The sequence below is a fragment of the Mobula hypostoma genome, chromosome 18 (assembly GCF_963921235.1).
Source record: "Mobula hypostoma chromosome 18, sMobHyp1.1, whole genome shotgun sequence".
Lineage (NCBI taxonomy): Eukaryota > Metazoa > Chordata > Chondrichthyes > Myliobatiformes > Myliobatidae > Mobula > Mobula hypostoma.
Genome location: NC_086114.1, coordinates 61,901,770 through 61,926,286, shown reverse-complemented (window position 1 = coordinate 61,926,286; position 24,517 = coordinate 61,901,770). Strand labels below are relative to the sequence as shown.

The window sequence follows — 24,517 nt, the reverse complement described above, 5'->3', positions numbered from 1 at the left end:
TGTGGAAGACACTTAACAGTACGCTGGAAGTTTGAAAGTGTCACGATGCAGAAGTGAGTGCAATTGCTATTATTAGGGAGAAGGTGCTGGGGAAGCTGAAACGTCTGAAGGTGGATAAGTGACCAGGACCAGATGGACTATAACCCAGGGTTCTGAAAGAGGTGGCTAGGGAGATAGTGGAAGCATTGGTAATGATTTTTCAAGAATCACAAGATTCTGGCATGCTTCCAGAGGACTGGAAAATTGCAAATGTCACCCCACTCTTCAAAAGGAGAGGGGGGCAAAAGAAAGAAAATTACAGTCTAGTTAGCCTGACCTCAGTGATTGGGAGGATTTTGGAGTCAATTATTAAGGATGAGGTTTCGGTCTGCTTGGAGGCAGATGATAAAATAGGCCGTAGTCAGCATGGTTACCTCAAGGGAAGGTCTTGTCTGACAAATCTATTGGAATTCTTGAATTGAATTGACTTTCTTTCTTACATCCTTCACATACGAGGAGTAAAAATGTGCAATGTGCAAATTATAGCAATTTATAATAGTATGTACAGTAAGATGTACAACAGAACAGTCAGTATAGGTTAAAAATACAATTGCGTCAGCATGATGTAATCTGCCTGATGGCCTGGTGGAAGAAACTGTCCCAGAGCCTGTTGGTCCTGGCTTCAATGCTATGTTACCATTTCCTGGATGGTAGCAGCTGGAACAGTTTGTGGGTCCTCAATGATTCTTCAGGCCCTTTTTATGCACCTGTCATTGTAAATGTTCTGAATAGTGGAAAGTTCACGTCCACAGATGCGCTGAGCTGTCTGCACCACAAGCCAAATGCAATGTTAGCATTAATTTCGAGAGAACTAGTATGCATAAGCAAGGATGTAATAGAACATAGAAATCTACAGCACATTACAGGCCCTTCGGCCCACAATGTTGTGCCAACCATGTAACTTGCTCTAGAAACCGCCTAGAATTTCCCCACCGCATAACCCTCTATTTTTCTAAGCTCCGTGTACCTATCTAAGAGTCACTTAAAAGACCCTATTGCATCTGCCTCTAATGCTGAGGCTTTTTCAGGCACCGATGAGGACTCAGAGTGTTTTGAGCAGTTTTGGGCCCCTTGTCTTAGAAAGGATGTGCTGGCATTGAAGAGGGTTCAGACGAGGTTCACAAGAACAATCCTAGGAATGAAAGCATTGACATATGAGGAGCATCTGATAGCTCTGGGCCTGGACTCACTGGATTTCGAAGAATCTCATTGAAACCTTTTGAATGTTGAAAGGAAGAATGGATGTGGTGAGGAATGTTTCCTTTCACTGGGGGAGTCTAGGACCGGAGGGCACAGCTTCAGAATAGAGGGACGTCCATATAGAATGGAGATGAGGAATTTCTTTGGCCAGCAGGCGTTGAATCTGTTAGAATTTGTTATGACAGGTGGCTATGGAGGCCAGGTCATTGGGTGTATTTAAGGTGGAGGCTGTTAGGTTCTTGATTAGTCAGGGCTTGGAAATTTATGGGGAAAAGGCAGGAGAATGGGGTTGAGAGGGAAAGTGGATCAGCCATAATGAAATAGAGCAGGCTTGATTGGCCGAATGGCCTCATTCTGCTCCTATCTCTTGTGGTCCACCACGTTTCTGTAATAGTTAAATTATCCCAGTCCCATGTATTTGTCCTTTGCCTAAGTTCATCTGTCTTACTTGTCAAGATTCTTGCAGTAAAATAAATGCAGCTTAGTCCATGAGGTTTTCCTCACTTCCTGTCTTGCTTCTGTCTGTCCTGCCTACTGGATTTGCTTGCTTCAGCTTCAATATTTGTCTCAACTTTCTCATCTGCCACACGACTACTTTGGTCTCATCCGCTACTAGAGTAGTTTAAAACCCTCCTGTGTAGCTTGAGCAAGCCTTCCCACCGGGATATGGTCTCTCCTCCAGTTCAGATTCAGCCCACCTGTATTGTCTTGGTCACCACTGCCCCAGTAGTTTAAGAACATGAAATGCTCTTGCACCAGTTGCATAGCGGCATATTCATCTATCATATCTTTCTATTGCCACCCTCGTTACAGTGTAACGCAGGGAGATTTTCAGACATATAACCTTTGAGGAGGAATTTCTTTTGCTTGATGGTGGTGAATCTGGAATTAATGCCACAGACAAGGTGGAGGCCAAATCACTGGATATATTTAAAATGTAGGTTATTAGATTCTTGATTAGTAAGGATGTCAGATGTTATGGGGAGAAGGCAGGAGAATGGGGTTGAGAGGAAAAATAAATCAACTGTGATGGAGCAGACTCAAAGGGCAGAATAGTCTGAATGCTCTTAGGCCTTCTGATCTTGAAGTCCTGCTTTTTAACTTTCTGCCTTTTCCCCTGTTTTCATCTCTTTTTCTACCAATGGTGTTATTCCAATATGTGCAACAACTTTTGGTTGCAAATTGTCATGTTAATTTTTTAATGTGCTAATTGCAAGCGTTGATGGAGTTTTTGAAAAATAAAAACCTTGCTTTGTTGTTAATGAACAACATGCTATCTTGTGCATTGCCTCAGAGTTTGGATCCTTCATCACTAGCCCACCCCCTAGCTTTGTTGGGCAAATACTTGAGCTCCTACTCCAGTGTTGGGCTGGTTTGAATGCCTCCTTACCACAAACCACTGCAAGAATAGAGTCAGGGTTCAATACTCCATCTTATCCCTCTGTCTTGATGGCAGGAGCTGCCTTCGGTTAGCTGCACCAACATGCAGTCTCCTGGACTGACTTGTGTTGCAATTTAATCAGGATATCCACAGGACTTGTATGAGGAAGCTAAAAGTCAAGCTTAACTTGTAAATTTTTTGAAATGTTGAATTGCCATAATCACTTGAAGGCTTAATTTATGTATAATCAGATCAAGTGTTATGTATATCTTGTGCTTTGTTTCTGGGTAACTGTTGCATTTTTCACTTTTAGACAAACTTACTTTGAAAATCCCTTGGAAGAATCTGTACAGTGAGGCAGTGGTAGCTACACTGGATGGTTTGCATCTTCTGATTGTTCCAGAGGGAAGTAAGTCATATTGAATGTTCTTTTATTTCTCGAATTGAAATATTGTTAACCCTTTTACAATATGAACTAATATAATTGAGATCTGAAGAAAGTGCTCCACTGTCCCATGTGAATGATGGAGTCAAAATATTTGGTGAGCTCGATTAAGGGTGTATATTGCATTGTGGTTGGTGCAGATCATGCAGTTTTCTAGCAGTTGGCACAGGTCAAAGATCATGTCCACGCTGATTCAGGGTAAAACCAGAACAGGTTGGCAATATTTAGCAGCTTAGACAGCATATATGGAAAGGGAAGCAGTTAATGTTTCAGGTCTGATGGCCTTTATTGGAATCTGCTGAGCATTTCTATCCTTTTATGTTTTTTATTTCTATTTTCCAGCAACTGTTGCTTATTTTTTGATTTTGATTTTTTGATTTTTTAATGTGATTTGGGGAGAGGTTTATCAGTCACTGGGCAGAGGTGTCTGAGACATTGACGTTCTTTGATACAGATAGCAGAGATACTGTTTGGAATGTCTCCTTTACTGAACCAGAGGTTTGGCTTGGACACTTTGCCTTGTGACTTGCATGCAAAATTTAGTATCACATTATTTTGCCGCTCTTATAACTTACTGGTGGTCACATTTTTTTGAGAAAATACTTTTTGTGTTTTGTTTGCATGGATTGTATTTTGTCCCAAAGGTCAGTATTCTTGTGCCCATGATGGAGCTGGCTGTCTATAACCCTTTGAAGCCTCTTGCATCTGTACACAACGTCTGCCCAGAACATTTTCAGTATTTGCTGTTGTTTTCCAGACAAGGCTAAGGGTTGATGCATTTGTATTTGTGCAGACTGCTGTGTTACTTGGTTTTACATTCTCAGGCCAAGATAAAAGTTTTAACAGAAGCAAATATATGCTTAGAAATTTAATTTTGTTACTGTTCTTCAAGGTATTCAATATGATGCAGAAAAGGAAGAGAAACAATTGCAGGAAAATAAGCAAAAAGAACTTTTGCGAATTGAAGAAGCCTTGGAAAAAGCAGCAAGAAAAGGTGTGTTTGGCAAAATCTTCTAGTTTTCTGTTTTTCTAACTATACATAAATGTAATTTTCACTTTTGAATTCAAGCTTTTGGGTCTCAATCTAAAGAAAATTGTTCTTATGGTCTGTATATTGGGTTAGTGTTTGGTTAAACGTACAATGCAAAACCAATAAATAACCCAAATTGATACTGTTGTGTTCTTAGACTGGATGTAATTTGGAAAAGAAAATATTTCACCATGGTATAACTAAGGGAATTGTGATGAGTACTTTGCAACAGTATGTTCAATTGACAGATCGATTTGAAATTCCATATTTATATTTACCTTGGACATGGATAAGTACAGCACAGGAACAGGCACCTTTGTCCCACAATGTTGTGCAAACCAATGAAATTAGTAATCAAATGGCTAACTAATCTAATCTATTCTGCCTACAGAATGTCCATCTCCTTATTTTTTCCTCACATTATATTTTAAATGTCTCTTAAAAGTCCGAAATGTTTCTGCCTCGACCACCACCCCAGGCAGCGCGTTCCAGGCACCCGCTACTCTCTGTGTTTAAAAAAAAAAACTTGCCCTTCTCATTTCCTTTGAAATTACTCCTCGCCTTAAAAGTATGCCCTCTGGTATTAGACAATTCTACCCTGGGGAAAAAGATACTGTCTGTCTACTCTAACGATGCCTCTCATAATCTTTCAAACCTCTGTCAGATCTCCCTTCAGCTTCCACTGCTCCAGAGAAAACAACTCAAGTTTGTCCATCTTTTCATTATAATACAAGCCCTCTAATCTAGGCAACATTCTGGCAAACTTCTTGCCAAAACCTTGAAATCCTGTCTCAGCCCATGTCTGCAGCTTCCGGTTTAAAATGATGTTACCGAAGGCATGCGACAGCTTACTGCTAATTTGAAAGCAAAAAAAAACAAACACATTACTAATAACACTTTTTTTTGAAGTAAATTGTGGTAAATTATCACCACAAATAATGAAGAGGAGTACGAAGGTGAAGGGAATTTGAGAGATGTTCCATGCTGGTGTGCTGTAAAATTGATGCACTTGGAATTGGAGCCATACTGGTTGGAGTCAATCATTCAGCAGAGAGGAGAAGCCGAGGCATAGGAGTTCTGATGCCTGTCCAACTAACCTGGGTGTGAGGGTGGATCGCTCTAAGTGTTGAGCTGATTTGGAGAGGTCAAGAATGGCTTCTTCGGTAGCAAAATCTAGGCCCAAAGCGAACCGCAGGGTGGCATGTTCTAGGCCTGGAGTGATTTGCCCTGGCGGAGCCTGGGTCCTAATGTGTGGCACGATCTGCTGCTTGGACAATTTAAACACCAGCCCAGATAGACGGGAAAAGCAGAGTGTCAAGAGTTGGGCGAGGTTGGATCGCTCTAAGCACCAAGCTGATCTGGAGAGGTTGAGAAAGGCTTCTTTGGCAGTGAAATCAAGGCCTAAAGCTGGGCGGTATATTCGAGGTCCGGAGCTATTCGCTGCAGCGGAGCCCATGGTCCTAATGTGAGGTATGATCTGCCATTTGGACCATTTAAATACCAGGTCAGATAGTCTGGGGGCTCCTCTCTCTGCAATGCTGAGGCTGTGAGACTGCCCCAGTTGCTGTGCTTTGTGCTGCAAAATTTTGGAACGATTTGCCACACAAATATGATGAACTGAATACCGAGGCTTTTGGTCTACTCCGGGCTGATCCAGGGATTTGGATTTAAGGACTCAATTTGGTTCGGAATGCTGTTGTTGTTGCTCACTTCTATTGTTTGCATGATTTTTGTTTTTTTTCTCCTCTTTCTCTGTGCATTGGGGGTTGGTCTTTATTTTTTTTATTGGGTTCTTGCTTTGTGGTTCCCCTATAAGCAGACAAATCTCAAGCTTGTGTGATTGATCCATTCTTTGATAATTTTACTTTGAATCTTGAACCTTTGAATTCATAACCCATTATATTCTTTGCTAGTTTTATGCTATCCACAACACCGCCAATCTTCATATCATCTGCAACTTACTAACCCACCCATTTACATTTACATCCAGGTCATCTATATATGGCACAAACAGCAGAGGTCCCAGTACAGATCACTGCAGAACGCCATTAATAACGCCATTTATTCCCAGCTGGAATAAGGCACTTTGACACCACCCACGTTTTCTAAGGGCAATCCAGTTCTGAATCCAAATGGCTAATTCACCAGGGATCCCATGCATCATAATGTTCTGGGTGAGCCTTCCATAAGGAACCTTGTCAAGTCTCTGTTGGTAAAAAATGAAAACATATCCTCAGATAGAGGTGACATAGGATCAGAAGATGCAGGATCCTCGTGGGTAGAGTTAAGAAACTGCAAGGGTAAAAAGGCCCTGATTGGAGTTACGTACAGACCCCTGAACAGTAACCAGTTCTGAATCAATGGTCAATTTACCATAGATCCCATGCATCTTAATCCATTATGTCCCATCGGAGGGCAGCTGTGATATTATCCCTGATTAGTAGAGCAACTCTTTCTCCCCACCCTCCTATTTTCTTAGTATTTTCTGTTCAAGTAGCTGATAGTCATATCAATCACATTAGACTGACCCTTCTGATCACTGGAAAGATGGCATTTACCCACCATGTGCCGCCTTTTCTACACTGGGATCCCCTGCTTGCATGATCCGTGGGAGACTCATCTCTTAGACCACCACTACCTCGGGAGAAGCGCCGGTGTCCTGGTGAGGTTGAGATGGCGTGCAAATTGACTGCTGCTCCCTAGCAGTCTCTTGGCTACTGTTCAGTCCCTGGATAACAAGCTTTGTGAACTGAGAGCCAGAACCTCCTGTCAGCAGGAAACAAAGGAATGCAACGTTTTGTGCTTCGTGGAGACCTGGCTGACGGAGGAGATACCGGTTCATGCCATTGAGCCCTCTGGGTTCTCCCTGTTCCGGGCAGACAGATCGAAAAACCTCACTGGGAAGAGTAAAGGAGGAGGGGTATGCTTCATGGTTAACAATGCTTGGTGTGATCCCCAGAATGTCCTTTTGTTCCCCAAACCTGGTGCTGCTGTGCAGACCCTACTGGCTGCCTAGGGAGTTCACAGCTGTTATCATCAAAGCAGTGTACATTTCGCCGCAGGCTGAATCTGGCTCTCAAGGAATTGTATGAGACCATCAATACGCTGGAGACTGCACACCCAGAGGCTGCCTTCATTATTGCCGGTGACTTTAATTGAGCGTCGCTGACTAAAGTCTCGCCGAAGTTTTGTCAGCACATCTAGGTGAGCACTTATGGAGATAACACACTTGACCACTGCAACGCTTACAAAGCTTTCCTTCGACCAGCTTTTGAAAAATCAAATCACTCTTCGATCCTGCTTTTGCCGAAGTACAGGCAGAAGCTGAAACAAGAGGCGGCCGTAGTTAAATCCGTCCTCTTTTGGTCTAACCAGTTGGCCTCCAAGTGGCAGGACTGCTTTGATAACGTCAACTGGAATATCTTCCATGATGAGGATGTCTCCAAGTTCGCTGATGGAGTCACGTGCTTCATCCGGAAGTGCATCGATGATGTTGTCCTCCAGAAGTCAGTCAGGGTCTTCCCGAACCAGAAACCCTGGATCGTTAGTTCTGTGCGAGCAGCACCTACTGCGTGACATAGAGCTTACATTGCTGGCATTCAACTAGGGCTCAAGAAAACCAGCTATGATCTACGCACAGCTATCAAGGCAGCGAAACAACAATATAGAGAGAAGATTGAGTCAAGATTCACAATGAATAGCACGTGACTTGTGGCGAGGGCTGCGTACCATCACTGACTTCAAAGCCAAACGTGGTGCCATCAACATCACTGCCTCTCTCCCAGATGAGCTCAATTGTTTTTATGCTGGGTTCGATGTTGCTGACTCTGAGCCTCCGAGGAAAGCTACCGCTACAACCTGCAACCTGGTCATCTCTGAGGCTGAGGTATGGGCCCCCAAATCCTAAGAACTTTCTACAGGGGCACAATTGAGAGCATCCTGACTGACTGTATCACTGCCTGGTATGGGAACTGTACCTCCCTTAATCACGGGACTCTGCAGAGAGTGTTGCGGACAGCCCAGCACATCTGTAGTTGTGAACTTCCCATGATTCAGGACATTTATAAGGACAGGTGTGTAAAAAGGGCTCGAAGGATCATTGGGGACCCAAGCCATCCCAACCACAATCTATTCCAGCCGCTACAGTCCAGGAAGCGGTACCGCAGCAAAAAAGCCAGGACTAACAGGCTCCGGGACAGCTTCTTCCACCAGGCCATCAGACTGATGAACTCACGCTGATTTGAGTGTACTTTATATTACATTGACTGTTCTATTTGTTATAAGTTACTATGATTGCACATTGCACATTTAAATGGAGACGTAACAAAGATTTTTACTCCTCATATATATAAAAGATATAAGAAATAAAGTCAATTCAATTCAATTCCCATTACCTCTCTCTATCTTTTCTACAACATCAACACCCTGGGACATTAAGCACCCATTCCAGTCCCTTTCTCAGCCAAGTTTCTGTCATGGCCACAGCATCATATTTCCATGTACTGATTTTAAACGCAAACAACAGGAATTCTGCAGATGCTGGAAATTCAAGCAACACACATCAAAGTTGCTGGTGAACGCAGCAGGCCAGGCAGCATCTATAGGAAGAGGCGCAGTCGACGTTTCAGGCCGAGACCCTTCGTCAGTCCTGACGAAGGGTCTCGGCCTGAAATGTCGACTGCGCCTCTTCCTATAGATGCTGCCTGGTCTGCTGCGTTCACCAGCAACTTTGATGTTTGTTCCATGTACTGATCCATCCTTAAAGTTAAATCTCCTTTACCCATAGTACTCTGAGCAAAGTGAATCATGACCCAACGTTGGTCTGGATGCTGGAATGCTGTCTGCGATGGTGAAAGTAAAATAAATGCTCAGGACTTACTGATTTACATAGTTGCAAATGTTAATTTTATAATTCAATAATTGCTGACTAATTTATTTAATGTAACAAACATGTATACATTCCTCCAAGATGTTTATGTTGGAGCAGTTTCATTGTGTTGGTTCTGAAGGTGAGATTTAATGGCTTTTGTAACTTCTAAGTCCAGTCCTAATTGTTCAATGTTATTTTGTGTAATCAATATTTACATTCAAATTATTGGATAAACCACTAATATAAACAGTAAGTTAAAATTTCAGAGTATGCAATTAATTTGAATTCAGAAATGTTAGCATTAGGCTAGTATTTCCTGTCAAAGTAAATAATTACTTAATCTACCTATGAAGATACAGTGCCGAATAGGCACTTCCAGCCTTTTGAACTATGCTGCCCAGTAATCCCTTAGTTTTGTCCTAGCCTAATCACGAGACAATTTACAACGCCCAATTTACTTACTAGCCCGTAAGTCTTTGGACTGTGGGGGGAAACTGGAGCACCCAGAGGAAACCCACACAAACATGGGGTGAATATACCAGCTCCTTACAGGCAGTGTCAGGAATTGAACCTGTGATGCCGGTACTGTAAAGTTTGTGCTAGCCACTACGCTACCATGTGCTAGCCACTACTGTCTGTTTTAAAGCAGTCACTGACTTTTGAGTCCTCTCTGGTGTGCTATTTCGGTGGGGTTAGTAACAGCATGAATTGATATAAAGTCAGTGGCCACTTTATTAGGTATTGGAGTGGAACCCAGTAAGCTCTTCTGCTGCTGTTGCTTATCCACTTCAAAGTTTGATGTGTTGTGCATTCAGAGATGCTCCTGCATCCGACTGTTGTAACACGTACTTATTTGAGCTACTATCGCTATCCTGTAAGTTTGATTTTGTCTGGCCTTTCTCCTCTGACCTCTTATTAACAAGGCATTTTTGACCATGTAGCTGTCGCTCACTGTTGTTGTGTTGTTTTGTTTCTTGCACTATTCTCTGTTAACTCGAGAGAGTGTTCTGAAGTGAAATCGCAGAAGATCAGCAGTTTCTGATAGACTCTTGCCACCCTGTTTGGCATCACCAATCATTTGAGAATTAGAATTAGATTTAATATTACTGGCATACGTTATGAAATTTATTGTTATATGGCAACAGTACATTACAATACATAATAAAAAAATCTGTAAATTACACTAAATATATATTAACATGTTAAGTAAACAGTGCAAAAAGTAGTGAGATAGTGTTCATGGGTTCAATATGCATTCAGAAATCTGAGAGTGGGGGGAAAATCTACCCCTGAATTGTTAAGTATGTGCCTTCAAGCTCCTGTACCTCCTTTCTGATGGCAGCAATGAGAAGAGGACATGTCCTGGGTGATTGGGGTCCTTAGTGATATAGCCTTTTTGAGGCATCGGTTCTTGAAGATGTCCTGGGTGCTGGGGAGGCTAGTGCCCATGATAGAGCTGAGTGAGTTCACAACTTTCTGCAGCTTATTTCAATCCTGTGCTGTGCCCCACCTCCATACCAGACGGTGATGCAGCCAGTTAGAATGCTGTCCATGGTACATCTGCAGAAACTTGCAAGTGTCTTTGGTGACATAACGAATCTCCTCAAACTCTAATGAAATATAGCCTCTGTCATGCCTTCTTTGCAATTGCATCGATATTTGGGCCCAGGATAGATCCTCAGGGATATTGATACCCAGGAACTTGAAATTGTTCACTCTTTCCACTACTGATCTCTTGATGAGGACTGGTATGTGTGCCCTCATCTTACCCTTCCTGAAGTCCACAATCACTTCTTGGTTTTACTGACGTTGAGTGCTAGGTTGTTGCTGTGATACCACTCAACTAGCTGATCTATCTCTCTCCTGTACATCTCGCCACCATTCGAAATTCTGCCAGCAATAGTTGTGTTGTCAGCAAATTTACAGAAGGTATTTGAGCTGTGCTGAGCCACACAGTCGTGGGTATAGAGAGAGTAGAGCAGTGGACTAAGCAAACAGCCTTGAGGTAAGAGGTAGAGCTGTTATTTCCAATCTGAACCCAATATGGTCTTCCAGTGAGGAAGTTGAGGAACCAGTTGCAGAGAGAGGTACAGAGGTCCAGGTTTTGGGGCTTTTTGATCAAAACTCTAGGAATGTTTGTATTAAACGCTGTGCTGTAATTGATGAATAGCAACCTGATGTAAGTATTCATATTGTCCAGGTGATCTAAGGCCATGTGAAGAGCTCATGAGATCATATCCTCTGTAGACCTATTGTGGTGATAGGCAATTTGCAGTGGGTCCAGGTTGTTGGTTCGGCAGGAGTTGATTCTAGCCATAGCCAACCTATCAAAGCTTTTCATCATTGTAGACATGAGTGCTACTGGACGATAGTCGTTAAGGCAGCTCACCCTGCTCTTCTTGGGCAAAGGTATGATTGTTGCCCTTTTGAGGCATGTGGGAACTTCTGACTGTAGCAGTGAGAGATTGAAAATATATTTGAATACACCTGCCAGTTGGTTGGTACAGATTTTCAGAGTCCTATCAGGTACACCATTGGGGTCTGTCGCCTTTTCACGCTCAAAGTCACTAGTCACTTTTCTTCCCCATGCTGCTATTTGATCTGAATAACCGAACCTCTTATGCTGCCACATGATTGGTTGATTATATATTTGCATTAATGAGTTGGTGTACAGGTGTACCTAATAAGGTGGTCACCAAGGGTACAATAACATGGAATTGCTATACTTCATAATTTAATACCTTAGCTGTTCAGCATGATTTACTAACCATGATTTACTTTATTTTTAGGAAATTTGCTGTAATATGTAAAGCACTATTTGATTCTGTTTTAAATCTTTGTTTTATTCATCATGAACAGAGGGTTACTGTTTCTTGTATAAGAGGCACACTGAATAGTTAAGCACAATGCCACCACATATTTCTGTTATTTGTTTTGGTCCTCCTCTTAATTACAGATGTTGAGAGTTCATGGTTATCTGTGAACCTGTTGGTCAGGTGATTGGTTGGTAATAGGAGCTAATGAACAATATTGGATATGTTTTGAAGCCAACTGTATTACCCTCCTCAGCTCAAGTACAGTTAATTCAATACCTGCAGGAAGTTAATTAAATCATAGTGGAAAATGTCTATTCTGCTAATTGAGTTTTTAAATATTGATACTGCATGGTGCTTCAAAGTGTCACAATATTCAACTGTTCAAACTTGAAAATCTGCTTTAAATGTCTTCACGCGTATTGTTCATTGTTATTGCTGCATCCTTGGATGAAGGTGCTTCTTCAGGAGAATTCTTGTTTTCCCTGGAAAGCTACGTTTATAAGGATATCAAACCTGGTAGGTTCTTTAATTCTTGACTTTGTTCTAATATAGTCAAAAAAAGATAAAAATTTCTGAGTCCATGTGCGTATAATTCTTAAAATGTAATTATCATGATCAACAAATAATATAAAATTTATTCTTGTTTTAACTCATGTTAAGGGGATATGAAATTGAAGGCAAGCTAGTTTAGGTAATTGTGTAAAATACCGATTAAGCTACTTCTAGATTACTGTGCTGCTTTCCGCAGGTGTGCAGGGTCTGCTGTGTTACAGTGAGTTGAACTTTGAGGAAAGGTTGCATGAACTGGACTTACGAAAGCTGGAGTAGAGATAGTTAAAGGTCATTTTAATTCACATTTTTGGCACCTTAAAAGGAATTCTGAGTGTGTAAAGTTTATTTGATTTAAAATCGGATACAAAGAAATGTAATGTTTAAACTCAGACCCAGGAGAGAGGTTGGGATACAGTGCTTCCTGTAAAGGGTGGAGGAAATTCATAGTAAATATTAAGTGTTAGCCCAATTAGTACCTCTGAATCTGAGATGTTTTTGCAAACCAAGGTTATTAAGATATTAACATGCATCAAGGTAGCTGGATGGAGTGTCGACGCTGGACTGTGATCTCATTGAATGGTGGTACAGGCTTAAAGAGTTAACTATCTGCTCAAGTGTTCACAGGAAGGCGTATAGTGCTGTATTGAAAGGAAATTTGATGTGTGGATGGTGTATGGTTTGATGAGTAACTGGCTCTCAGCAAGGATTACTGAGATTTCTAGGCGTAGAAGAAAGTGTCTGGTGCATTACAGGTAAATTGAAGATGATTCAAGGCATTTGGACAGGTTGGTGGTGAAGCAAGTCTGAAAGTCAATGTATTTGACTGAAGGGAAATGCAGGGTGTGTGTGGAAAAGGAATAATGAATGTAATGAAGCAAAATGGGCACTTAAGAGTGAAACAAAGAAAGATGTTGCAACAGAGAATATAGATGTAAAATTCTGTGGACATAGGGAATTTTGAACATGATGTTGCATTTAAACACGAGGCAGGAACAAAGTTCTGTTGAGGTCACAATAGAATTTCTGGGTGTTATTCAAAGGATTCATAGGTTGTCTATCAAAACAACAATGGTCCCTATACTCATCCCTGTTGGAACACCATGGTTACAGACCTCTAGTCAAAAAACACCCCTTCACCACTACCCTCTGTTTTCTGTTTCCAAGCCAGTTTTAAATCCAAGTCTCAATGGATCCCATTTGCCTTAATCTTCTGGATCAGACTACCTTGCTGAATACTTCATGAAAGTTCATGTGAGCAACATCCACTCCCTACCCTCAATCATCCATCTTTGTCAGGTCCTCCCTGATCCCACTATCCAGTATGCCCTTCTCTTGATGAGCTTATGTACTCATTTGGTTTCTTCCTAATTTTCTTGATCCTACTTCCTTGTTTTTAAATTATGAATAAAATGATGAGGGATTCTTCTTAATTATTTTTTGTTTCAGAGTCCAGTATCTATAATTTGCTGCTCCAGATTCCACTATCTGCAGTCTCTTGTGTCTCGCTGTGTTCTCCTTAGTCCTACTCACCAAGAACACTTGATAGCTCCCATTAACTCTCTTGATTTTCCATTTAAGTATTTTCCTGCTTCCTTTATCTTCCTCAATGTCCCTATTCAATCTTAGATTTCTATTCCTTGTATATGCTTCCTTTTCTTTTTGACTAAATTTGCAACATCTCATTACCCAAGGTTCCAAAATCTACCTTTCCTCCCAATGAGAACATTTTGGTCATTATTTAACCATATAACATATAACCATATAACAATTACAGCATGGAAACAGGCCACCTTGGCCCTTCTAATCCGTGCCGAACTCTTACTCTCACCTAGTCCCACCGACCTGCACTCAGCCCATAACCCTCCATTCCTTTCCTGTCCATATAGCTATCCAATTTAACTTTAAACGACAACATCGAACCTGCCTCAACCACTTCTGCTGGAAGCTCGTTCCACACAGCTACCACTCTCTGGGTAAAGAAGTTCCCCCTCATGTTATCCCTGAACTTTTGCCCTTTAACTCTCAACTCATGTCCTCTTGTTTGAATCTCCCCCACTCTCAATGGAAAAAGCCTATCCACGTCAACCCTATCTAGCCCCCTCATACTTTTAAATACCTCTATCAAGTCCCCCATCATCCTTCTACGCTCCAAAGAATAAAGACCTAACTTGTTCAACCTTTCTCTGTAACTTAGGAGATGAAACCCAGGCAACGTTTTAGTAAATCTCCTCTGTACTCTCTCAATTTTATTGACATCTTTCCTATAATTCGGTGACCAGAACTGTACACAATACTCCAAATTTGGCCTCGCCAATGCCTTATACAATTTCAACATTACATCCCAACTCCTATACTCAATGCTCTGATTAATAAAGGCCAGCATACCAAAAGCTGTCCTCACCACCCTATCCACATGAGATTCCACCTTCAGGGAACTATGCACCATTATTCCTATTTCTGATCAGTTTGCCTTTAAATAACTCCCACGTGTCAGATTTGGACCTACGCAATCAATAGCTTTGCCCAACCTACTTTCCTCAACTCCTGCCTAATATTGTAGTAATTAGCAAGTATCTCCTAAGGATCAGTCTTGCCCTTGCCATAACTATCTGAAAACATGGAATTATTATCACTGATCCCATTGAAATTCCAAATACATGGCCATCCTCATTTCCCAATTGCCCTTCCCTGGTTGGTCTATCTACACACTGTCAACAAACCTTCTGAGATACATTTAACCAATTCTGCTCATTTGGCACCAAGGAAATCCCAGTCATTATTGGGGAAAATTAATGTCAACACACTACAACTACTCCATTGCTTTTTTAATCTTTCCGTAATCTACCTAAATATCTTTTCTTGTCTCCCATAGACCAGCGGTCCCCAACCACTGGGCCGCAAAGCATGTGCTACCGGACGATGAGGAAACAATATGAGTCTGCTGCACCTTTCCTCATTCCCTGTCACGCACTGTTGAACTTGAACATAGGGTTGCCAACTGTCCCGTATTTTCCGGGACATCCCGTATATTGGGCTAATTTGGTTTGTCCCATACGGGACCACCCTTGTCCCGTATTTCCCCCGCTAAGGTAGAGCGTTCCTATGAAACCTTTCATGCTGAAATGGCGTAAAGCGAAGAAGCAATTACCATTAATTTATATGGGAAAATTTTTTTAGCGTTCCCAGACCCAAAAAATAACCTACTAAATCATACCAAACAACACATAAAACCTAAAATAACACTAACATATAGTAAAAGCAGGAATGATATGATAAATACACAGCCTATATAAAGTAGAAATAATATATGTACAGTGTAGTCAGGAAGATTAAGCCAAAACCGATTTGTGGGGAAAAAAATTGGTACGTACGCGCGGGCGCACGTCACATATGCGCACGTCACGCATGCGCACACAGGTGCCCGTGCAAGGCTTCATGGTCATGGTAGTCTTTCTCGGGGTAAACCCAAGTGTCCCATATTTGACTGCTACTTTTATCCCTTATTTGGGAGTGAGAAAGTTGGCAACCCTAACTGTAAAAGACATGTTGAGGTGAGCTTAACCCGACTTGAACACCCCCCTCCCCACCCCCGGTCGACCAGTCCGCGGTGCAAAAAAGGTTGGGTACCCCTGCCACATAGTCTATTGCAATGGAGGAGTTACACCATGATAATGATTTCATCTTTCATATTCCTGAACTCTGCACACGCTACCTCATGAGACAAGCCTTCTAGGAAAGTTCAGCTATGACATTTTTCCTGTTCAGGTGTGTTCACCCAAGCATATACTTGGGTAAGAAAATCTCAATGGTAAATTCTGATGAGTGGTTTCACGGGGAATAGTACCAAAGGGATACATTTTCCTTGTAGTCCATGCCAATGATGGTGATCACCCAGCTAATGCCAATTTCTTGAATTTGGCCCATATCCTTCTAAGCTCTGCCTCTCTATGTACTTATCCAAGTGCTTCTTATGAAACTATTGGATCTCTACTCTGGGGGAAAAAGGCAGATATCATTCACCTTATCTATATCTCGCATTATTTTAAACACTTCTTTCGGATTGACTTTTATTCTTTCAAATTTCAAGGAATGTATGAAATGAGAGGGAAGGGAAAGGAAAGAAGTGAAAAGTTTCTTGGCATAATAAAAGACATTGAAGGGACAAGTTTGTGCCTGAATGTTGGAATGTAAGTGAGCTGCTCAAGGCGAAATTGAAGGGAGTTTTGTATATTGTAGATGCCCAATAAAGGCCAACATTAAAAGCAATGATCCTGGTTTGTGCTTGGATTTGAGTTTATCAAAGGAACTTTCAGCTGAAGGAATGTGTTGTGGCTACACTTGCTCAAGTAGATAATGGCAACTGGTGAAAATGGTATGGTGTGTGTATAGATCAATTGAAAAATGGAGGCATGTTGTCGCCCCTTCTGTCTGATCCTGCCGCATTGTAATTGTCATAGTTTCTAAAAATGAGGAAGTAATGAAAAGCTTGATGAAATGAAACTGCTGTAGATTCTGAATTATTTTAAAACAAATCCAGCTATTGTTTGACAAACTAGGACATCTAATGATAGCACAACAGACATTAAGGCTTGCTACTTTGCTGCTTTGGCCTTCATTGCCACCTGGCTCTGTGCATGTCTCTGGTTTTTACAACCCATTAAAATACAATTAACTTCCATTAGGTTTCTCTAATGCTCTGCTTTCAAACCTCCTATGTTCCAACTTAAGAAAACTTGTCATAAACTCTGACAATTAGATTTGTGCAGTAAATTTTACTTGTTCTTGTTCATCATTCTTTGTTTATTGAATTTATGATCCCTTTACTTGTTTGCAAATTTTACCATATTTGTAGGACCTTTTGACCTTCATTCTCAAAAAATATGCTGTATGTTCTTTGATGATGTGAATGCCGCTCTGCATTGTTGTACGGTGCAAGCAAAAAACAATTTGAACTTTATTAATGAACTGAAGTGGTTTATATTTTAAGAGTTTCAAACTTCAGTTGGCCATTATCATGTAAAGTAGATTGGTGAATTTTAATCTCTATATGCCTCACCAGTCCAGAAATGAGTCCATGAATTGTATTCAAAAGATAGTTAGGGTTATAGGCTTGACTAAATTACATTTTATAAGTGCGGTTGCATAATTGGGATATCAGAAGTAAGTTCTCAGATAGAATAAGCAGGACTGCTTTGTGAAATTGAAAAGAGAATACTCAAAGCAATGAACGATCTTCTGGAAGAACTCAGCAGCTCAAGCAGCATCTATGGAAAGAAAAAAATTGTCGGTATTTTAGTTTAATATTCTGTATCACAACTGAATTGATCTGCTGAGTTCTTCCGTGGGTTGTTTGTTAATCTAGATTCCAGCATCTGCAGTCTGTGTCTCCATGAGAATGATTGAGTTCGATTAATCCTCAGTGAAGAGACTGAACATTACCTTAACTGAGTATATTTTAGAGTAAAATTATAGGAAAAATTAGGATTTACCTTTCATGTTTTACTCATTCAACCATGTTAATACAAAACAATGCACTTCATAGATTTTTTCTGTTTGTGTTTTGCATTTGAAGTTTATAACCTTATGGGTGTTTAACATGATTGGATATGCAGGGAGTGCTCATGGAGTGAGGTCGTTCTTGGCTTCGCTCCATTCCCATTATCTTTTTTTTAACCTATGATCTCCCTTACTTAACTAATTTGCAGGCCATGTTCTTATGGTTCTTCTTCCCATAATCCCCCTTTTTTTTGGAAGTGATATTTTATTTACTTTTATTTACAATTAACTAATCATATATATTGGTACTAACTTTTTTCTTTTTTAGGTATTTTAGAAATTACACTATGTAGATTATTGTATAGTATTAATTTTTCTATATCGGGGGATCATCTTTATAACATACCTTTGGAGTTGCCTCCTGTAGAAATGGGGTTAGATTTAGTGTTAGTTCTTTCTTCAGCCTTTCTTGGCTTAGTTCGGGGTTCTTAGGGAAGGAGGGTGGGGGAGTTTCTTTTTTTCTTATTAATTTTTTCTATTGGGCTGATTTGTACTACAAAGATGTCTGCAGTGTCGGGATTTCCGGTTCCTCTTTGATCTTGTATTCCTCTTCCGATCTCATGAGTTTACATTGGTTAACCCTTTACACACCAAAGGGTTAATGTTAAATTATGGCTTACACATTAATTTTGTCTGTTGGAATACAAATGGTTTAAACCATCCAATAAAACGGAAAAAGATTTTCAAAGTATTCCAAAGATTGAATGCCCATATTATTTTTGCACAAGAAACTCATGTTAGGAAAGAGGGTAATCAGTGCTTCTTTAAGTTTTGGAAAGAAGAACAATACCAGTCGAACTCCCAAGCCAAAGTCAAAGGTGTTTCAATTTTTGTAGATCCCTCAATTACATTTATTCATCAGGACATTATCTCAGATCCTAATGGTAGATTCTTGTTAATTACTGGGTTACTATTTAATAAAAAGGTTAATGTTTATGCTCCGAATGTGGATTATCCTGAATTTTTTAAACACATATTCACTTCCTTTCCTAACTTAAATGAGTATATGCTGATAATGGGCGGTGACTTTAATTTATGTTTAAATCCCATGTTGGACAGATCCATAGGTAGTCCGGCTGTACTGAATAAGTCGGCTGCGCATATTAACTCTTTCATGATTGAATCTGGGATTTCAGAAATTAGGAGATTTCTACACCCAAAGGACAAAAAATTCTCATTCTTTTCACATGTTTATCATTCTTATTCTGGAATTGACTTTTTTTTAATCGACTCTCAATTAATCCCATCTGTAATTGATTGTAATTATGACATTATCGCCATTTCAGTCATGCCCCAATGAAACTTTCTGTTAAGTTAATGGATACTTCTACTAATAGACAATGGTGATTTAACCCTAATTTGCTTCAAGACTTGGATTTTGTTAAGTTTATGAGGGGACAGATTGATTTCTTTTTTTCAACTAATACTACGGAAGAAGTTTCCAATGGAACAATACGGGATGCTATTAAAACTTATATCCGTGGTCAGATTATTTCTTATTCGGTTGGTTTGAAAAAAGGTACTAAGAATGAAGTACTCTCGTTGGTTAATAAAATGAAAGAAATTGATAAAAAATACGCCATTGCTCCTAGTAAGGAGCTGTATAAACAGAGAGTTGAACTTCAAATGGAACATAGCTTACTATTAATGTCCTCGATTGAAAATCAATTAATGAGAACTAGAAGTGATTTTTATATTCATAGTGATAAATCGGGTAAATTATTAGCTAATCAATTGAAATTTGCCTCAGTTAAACATCAAGTTACTAAGATTCGTAAACACGATGATACTTTGACAGTTGATCATGACGAGATAAATAAAACCTTTCAAGAATTTTATACTTCTTTATATCATTCTGATTTTCCTCATGATTTTAATATCATGCATGATTTTTTTAAGTAAATTGAATTTTCCGAAATTATCACCCGAGGGCTGCTTATCATTAGAAACTCCTATTACAGTGGAAGGAATAACAGCTGCAATCTCATCAATGAATTCTGGTAAAGCACCTGGTTCGGATGGTTATACAGTGGAATTTTTAAAATCCTTTTCCTCTAATCTCTCTCCTTGGTTGTCTAGAATATTTAAAGAAGCAATCAGTTTAGGTAAATTACCATAATCGTTTTATGATGCCTCTATTTCCTTAACTCTTAAAAAGAATAAAGATCCTACTGATTGTGCATCATATAGACCGATATCTCTTTTGAATGTAGATTCAAAAATTTTTTCAAAAATTTTAGCAACTAGGTTAGAGAAGGTATTACCACAAATTATATCTATGGACCAAACAGGATTTATTAAAAACTGTTATTCATCTTTTAATATTAGGAGGCTAATGAATATTGTTTATACCCCCTCATTTAACACTCCAGAATGTATTATCTCATTAGATGCTGAGAAAACCTTTGACAGAGTTGAATGGCCTTATTTATTTAGTGTGTTCGAGAAATTTAATTTTAGTTCGACATTTATATCTTGGATTAAATTGTTATATCATACGCCTGTAGCTTCGGTTTGTACTAATAATCAAAGATCTCCCTTTTCTCGTCTATCTCGTGGTAACTAGGCAAGGATGCCCCCTTAGTCCTTTACTGTTTAATATTATTCTTGAACCTTTAGTAATTGTTATCTGTGACTCACCCAATATTTTTGGTATTATCTGTGGAAATGAAATACATAAATTATCACTATATGCAGATGATTTGTTACTGCATATCTCTAATCCGGAGAAGTCAATTCCTGTTATTCTAGTTTTGTTGACTTAATTTAGTAATTTTTCTGGTTACAAATTAAACCTTAATAAGAGTGAATTATTTCCCTTAAATAAGCAGGTTCCTATTTATAGATATTTACCATTTAAATTGGTTACTGACTCTTTTATATATTTAGAGATTACAATTATGAAAAAGTATAAAGATTTATAAAAGCTAATTTTTTACCTCTAATTGATCAGATTCAACTTTTGTTTACTAAATGGTCACCAATATCTTTGTCTTTTGATCGGTCGGATTAATGCTATTAAGATGATTATTTTGCCTAAATTTCTATTATGTATTTCAATCGGTTCCAATTCTTATCCCAAAATCTTTTTTTGATAACGTTGACTCAAAAACTTCTTCATATCTATGGCAGAACAAAAATCCTAGGCTAGGTAAAAGGTATTCACAAAAATCTAAAAAAGGTGGGGGGGGGGGTTAGCCCTCCCGAATTTTAGATTTTATTATTGGGCAATTAATATTCGATACTTAAAATTTTGGTTACGAGACTTGGATGCAATTTCAAGTCCACATTGGGTAAATCTTGAATGTAATTCATTACAAGGGTTTTCTTTGGGTTCGGTTTTAGGGACTTCACTTCCTTTCACTTTTTCTAACTTGTATAAACAAATGAGTAATCCAATAGTTAAGCATACTTTACGTATATGGTTTCAATTTTGAAAATTTTTTGGGTTGAATCATTTTATTTTAGCAAGTCCTATTATATCTAATTTCTTTTTTCAACCTTCCACTATGGATCAAGCTTACTCTGATGGGAAAATCAAAGGTATAGTACGATTTCATGTTTATTTTTGGATAGTTGTTTTATGTCCTTTGATCAATGATCTAATAAATATAATTTACCCAGATCTCACTTTTTTCACATATCTACAGATTAGAAACTTTTTAATTACTGTTCTCTCCTCATTTTTCACACTCATGTCCAATGGATATTTTGGAAAATATTTTAGATTTAAACCTTTCTCAGAAAGGTGTTGTAGCAATTATTTATAATATAATTATGAATTTATGTCCTGATGTATCTAATAAAATTAAAACTGATTGGGAAAGAGAACTTAAGATTATTATACCGATTGAAAAATGGGAAAAAATTCTTCAATTAGTTAATTCATCCTCTATAGGTGCTAAACATGTGTTGATACAGTTTAAAGTAGTGCACAGGGCTCACATGTCCAAAGATAAACTATCTCGTTATTACTCTTATATAAATCCTATATGTGATAGATGTCACTCGGAGATAGTTTCTTTAACTCACATGTTTTGGTCATGTCCTTTGTTGAAAAACTATTGGGAAGACATTTTTGATATTATGTCAATGGTTTTGAATATAGACTTACAACCTCACCCAATTACTGCTATTTTTGGGCTCCCAATGATAGAATTAAATCATTTAACCTCTTCAGCTCGTCGGATGATTGCATTTCTTACTTTAATGGCTAGAAGATCCATTTTGCTGAATTGGAAAGAGATTAACCCTCCTACTATATTTCACAAACTCTGTTGTGTTTAAATTGGGAAAAAATTAGAAGTGTGGTTTATGACCCTTCCATTAAATTCGAAAAGACCTGGGGGCCATTTATTTAGCATTTTCATATGATGTAATTTGACTATTTCCAAACTTATTTTACTTCTCTGTAATATTGGTTGATAGGAACGGAGTCACCGACACTAAGGTTTTTCATTTCTCCCATTTTTTATGATGTTAAAACAACCCAGGTCTTATTTTTTTAGTTTAGTTGATTAATTCTGTTTAGATTAGTTTTTTTTGGGGGGAGGGTTATTTTTTTTCCCCTTTTTCATGATTCTTGTCTCGTTATTTCTCTTTGTTCTGTATTATTCATTGATATCCTTTATGATTGGGAGTTTTGTCAGTCAAATTTTTAGTTCTATAACTACTCAGGTTAATTATAGCAATGTATTCCCAATAACTTTGTATGTCAATACTATGTCATATTTATATTTTGTGAAACTAATAAAAAGATTGAAAAAGAAAAACGAAAGGATATTGTAGACAGTGAGTTATTAAATTAAGCAAACTTACATATGAGTATGAGCCAAATTGTAGGAAAAGATTTGTCAAGAAGCATACTGGAGAAACTGAAGCTGTTGTCGAGGAAATGCAGTTTTGCGTTAAAGTGAACAGGACTTTTGTAAATATCTTAGTTTATTTTGAATGCAAAATTGCATTAGCTTACCTCAAGAGTTTATTGATATTCGGTATGTTAAATAATTAATACTTGATCCACTGTTTTCCTTGGCACTTTTTTGCTTTTTCTTCATACATAAAATTCTGCTAGCTAGTATTTCTAACACTCTTGAGTCACGGTAGTCAGGTCACTGTCCTTACTAACATCTCTATATCCTCTTTCCTGTTCATTTTGCTTGCTTGCAAGGACGCAAACATAAAAAATCCAAAAAGTATTTTAAGAAATCAGCAAAAGGACGTTCCAAAGGTATGTGAGAAGTTTTAATGTTATACCTTCAAAATTATTCTTAATTAAGTTTGCTCTTAGTAAGAATTGCTAGTATCCTGCATTATTTAAAAAAATAATGGTGGGTGCAGAAAATATAATTTAGTTGACTTATTTCGAGTCAAGTCTTGTAAAATTATCCTTTGCCTTTAATGCATTTGATGCAGGTATATGAGAGAGTGGCTGCATGTTAAGTAATTACAATGGCTCAACATGTAGTACTGCTGATTTGCAGATCCAGGGACCTGAGTTCAAAACTAATTTCTGGTGCTGTCTGTGTGGAGTGTGCACATTCTCTGTGTGATCGCATGGGTCTCCCCTGGATTCCCTGATTTCCTCTTGCAGCCCAAAGATACATTGGTTTGGAGGATGTTAGACATTGGTAAAATAAACTTGGAACTGGGGAATGGTGGGGCACATGAGAGAAGAATAGGTTACATGGAAATAAGTGGGGAAATAAGATTGCTCTGAAGCTTAGCGTAAACCTGATAGGTCTTAGGGAGAACTGGGAAAAATAATTTGTTGTCTTGAGAACATGATGCATCTTTTTTTTTAAATAAAAAAGGAAACTAGATGATCACATAATTGTTGAGAATGAATTTGGAAAGAATTTAGTGGATTGTAAACCAGGGAACAATTGAGGAAGAGGCTCATATGACTTCAGTGAATTTGTTAGGGACAGATTTCAGGCTTTGGTGACTGAAGTAAAGAAAGTGATATATCCTTCTCCAGTGAGTTTTGTGTTAAAGTGTCACTCTGTTGAAAGATGGGAATGGTATAGTTGTTGCAGGTTATTTACTTGAAACATGGATTGCAGAAGAGTAAACACAATACTTAGAAAATTAATTCTCCTTGGAGTAAGTGATGTATATGACATGAAATAAATGACACAAAACAATCTCCATTTGTATTCAATAACATTATCAGGATCAGTGTGGAATTGACAAATAATCTGAAACATTGAAGTTTTGGCACATGGACAGTTATTGGAATGCAGAGGCAATGCATATTTTCATATCAGAATCAAGTTTAATATCACTGGCATATGTCATGAAATTTGTTGTTTTGTGGCAGCAGTACATTGCAATGCAGTTTTTAAAAAAACTATAAATTACAGTAAGAAAAATATATATCATTCAATTAGCAGTGTAAAAAGAGGCACTGTACATGGGTTCATTGTCCATTCAGTAATCTGATTGCAGAGGAGAAGAAGTTGTTCCTAAAATGTTGAGTGTTGGTCTTCAGGCTCCTATACCACTTCCTTTTTGGTAGCAATGAGAAGAGGGCATGTTATATGGATATCCTAGAATATTCACTCTTTTGACCTAATTGAGGAAAGATTTCAGAATTTTTCGGATTTGAGAGGTTTATTTTTGATAT

At 38.8% G+C, this 24,517-nt stretch overlaps 1 protein-coding gene and 1 long non-coding RNA gene across 3 annotated transcripts in view; both read left to right on the top strand.

Moving 5' to 3' along the window:
* vps13c (vacuolar protein sorting 13 homolog C) overlaps positions 1-24,517 on the top strand; it is a 387,651-nt gene that overhangs the window by 29,070 nt on the left and 334,064 nt on the right. For both annotated transcript variants that reach the window (XM_063070973.1, XM_063070975.1), the window contains exons 4-5: positions 2,934-3,029; positions 3,958-4,059. In XM_063070973.1, the coding sequence (XP_062927043.1) occupies positions 2,934-3,029; positions 3,958-4,059 (198 nt within the window). The remainder of the gene's footprint in view (positions 1-2,933; positions 3,030-3,957; positions 4,060-24,517) is intronic.
* LOC134358585 (uncharacterized) lies at positions 9,712-23,122 on the top strand. The gene is made up of 3 exons (XR_010020903.1): positions 9,712-12,297; positions 21,409-21,432; positions 23,060-23,122. It is a non-coding gene; the product is annotated as an uncharacterized LOC134358585 (long non-coding RNA).